A 2721-nucleotide genomic window follows, 5' to 3' on the forward strand; every position below is an offset into this window, starting at 1 on the left:
AGTATGAAACCTAGTGGTACTGAAATGGACCCCTGCTACCCCAACGTACACTTACCGCCAAACATCTTTCGAATTTGAATGGAACGAGCATGTCAACATCCATATATTTCGTGTTTAATACTACTACGCGCCTTAATATTATTGTAGATCTGAGGAGCATCCAATGGTTTTCAAACGCCTTGCAAGTTGCAAACAACATTTACTGTATCTTATAATTATGGACACGGTACTTGTTACGTAAGTACAGTACGACTGAAACCCCTGTGCAGAGAATTAACTAATGCAGAGGCCGCGGGTGATCCTCCTTTTTTTTAAGAAAAAAAATGCACAAAGCCTCAGAGGACAGCTTCAGAATCAGTAATGAAACATGGTTTGATGAGCAGCCAAGTGAACAAATTTAACATGGTATATTCTGTATATGACACAAGCTAAACACGAGAAATTTCCTACAATTGCACCAACATTGGTGCAAGCATGCAGTAAATAGCTAAATATCATCATCTCAAAGGGAACCTATGTCTATGTTGCGAGCCTGCAACAACAGCTAGCTCCCTGGCATCTCTTGCGGTTCATCTCATGGTTGCTGCTTGACTCTGCTACATAGCAGCTACACAAGATCTTCTAGTGGTAGATCACCGGAAACAAAAAGGTTTCTTACAAATGGCGCTGATGGAACCACCTGAAGGAATCAAAGAATCGGAGCAACAGCAACAAGATTATTGCTGAAGCAACAGCAAGGCCGAGGCAGCCATGAGCAATACAAAAGCAAGGGCACTGCTTAGATGGGTCCTGAATCCACCACTCTTGATCGGAAACCTCTGCGGCATAGCACATTCGTCGCCGTTGAAGAAGACCTTTGTTGGGAACCCATCTCCAGCGACAACATCAATATCAGGAGTCAGCTTCTTGGTGAATGAGAGCACTGATTGCTGCTTTCCTGGCACGAGGTAATCCGACCCGCTCATGTTGGTCTGTTTCACAAGGTAATTGAGCCCCTCAAGGCCCTGCATAAAGATGGTGTTATTGCCTTCTGCTGTTGCATTGAAAGAATATGCCTTCTCAAATCCTTCATACGCCTTGTCCATGACCATGGCAGCGAACCAGTTGGCCATGTCGACATCACCCCAATTGAACAATGTCACCCGAGCACTCCAGCCCTTGTTGAAGTCTGATGAGACGTGCCAATTGATGCTCACACCACAGAAATCACCGCAAGGCATTGGCCTAGGCACATTGTAGTGCTTCAACTGAGCCCATGCTTGTGCCTTCTGTGTACGGTTGTCAAACGGCACAAGCAGCGCCTCCGGCGGCAAGAGCATGGATGGAGCAGTCGTGCTGCAGGTAGGACCCCGGCGGTTCACAGGACAACCGCATGCACAAGTGTTGCAGGGAATGACTGAGTCATTGTAGTGAGCCGAGAAGGTCACACAGCACTTGGGCTTGGCCCCCTTGGCCGTGGTAATGTTGCACACCACCTGCCATGTCGCAACCGCCAGCGTTGTAGAGTCAAGCCCGCTGGGATTAGGGAACCCGGTGGGGCTGACAGGCACTGGCTGGCCACAGCTATAGTCTGGGTTCAGCGATGAGCCGCCAGAGATCTTGAAATTGGCCGGTGGGAAGAGCTTTGTCCGGTTGGTATCCGGTGGCATCTTGAACACCTGCATTTGGAACGCCGATTTTGACTGAGCCGCGTCCATGGACTTGGGCAGGATGGTGCCATTCCTGCAGCAATGCTCAATCTTCCCCATCTGTGTGTCATTGTACCGGGACAGCGGCAGGTCAAGGATGACCGGCTTCTTCTCGCAGTTGAGCACCTGGGAGAAATCCAGGCTCTGATAGTACTGGCCTGGTGCGCCATAGATGCAGTCATTGAAGTCCACCTCCAATGGGTGTGCGCCCTTCATCGAGTAAATGAACTCGCCGCGGCGCCACTCCCACGACAGCCGCCAGTTGTCGAGGCGGCCGAGCTTGGCGTTGTTCTCGAGCGTGACAAGCGCCAGGTAGCTGGTCGGGTATGCCTGGACGACGTCGTAGGTGATGACGAGGTCGCCGGTGCGGCGCGGGAGGAAGCTCTTGGTGGGGTCGGTGGCGTTGGCCTCGGGGACCGTGGCGTTGGCCTCGGCCTCGGGGGTGAGGAGGCAGCAGGTGGTGAGGATGGTGGCGGTGACATTGGTCGCCGCCGGGCAGTTGTAGTCCGGGTCGTGGAGCGTCAAGGCGGTGGGGAGCGGCTCCGGCACGAGGCCGCGCGGGCCGGCGAAGAGCGTGCCGACCAATCCGACGGAGGCCTGGATCTGCGTGATGTCCCCGGCGGTGGCAATCGGCGTGAGGAGGTCCGTCTGCGGGTACCCGGAGAAGGAGGTGGCGTTGCCGGCGTCCTCGGTGGTGTTGTAGGGCAGCTCGGCCCCGCCGGTGAGCACGGCGCCGCCGACGCCGACGAGGATCTCGTCGTGGCCGAAGGTGACGAGCATCGCCCAGGACCTGAGCGGGCGGGTGCCGCCGTTGAGCACGGAGGCGTTGGCCTTGAAGGAGTAAGGCTGCTTGTTCCTGTCGGGGACGAATGGGCGGATCTTCTCGCGGCCCTGGAGGTTGTAGGTGAGCTGGATGCCGTTGCAGCCGGGGTCGGGCGCGGGCGCCGCCGCCGCCGCGGGCGCCCTCGGCGTCTGCTGGGCGGCCGCGAGCCCCGCGAGCAGCAGGATGGCCCCGAGGACCACGGCCTGGGTG

At 55.8% G+C, this 2721-nt stretch overlaps 1 protein-coding gene across 1 annotated transcript in view; it reads right to left on the minus strand.

Annotated features, from left to right (window-relative positions):
* Positions 1-354: 354 nt before the first annotated feature.
* The window catches only part of LOC119292707 (COBRA-like protein 7), a 170472-nt gene continuing 168105 nt past the window's right edge, over positions 355-2721 (minus strand). The window contains exon 2 of the mRNA XM_037571440.1: positions 355-2714. Within this exon, the coding sequence (XP_037427337.1) occupies positions 717-2714 (1998 nt within the window). The 3' untranslated portion in view covers positions 355-716. The remainder of the gene's footprint in view (positions 2715-2721) is intronic.

The sequence above is a fragment of the Triticum dicoccoides genome, chromosome 4B, assembly GCF_002162155.2.
Source record: "Triticum dicoccoides isolate Atlit2015 ecotype Zavitan chromosome 4B, WEW_v2.0, whole genome shotgun sequence".
NCBI classification, from domain to species: Eukaryota; Viridiplantae; Streptophyta; class Magnoliopsida; order Poales; family Poaceae; genus Triticum; species Triticum dicoccoides.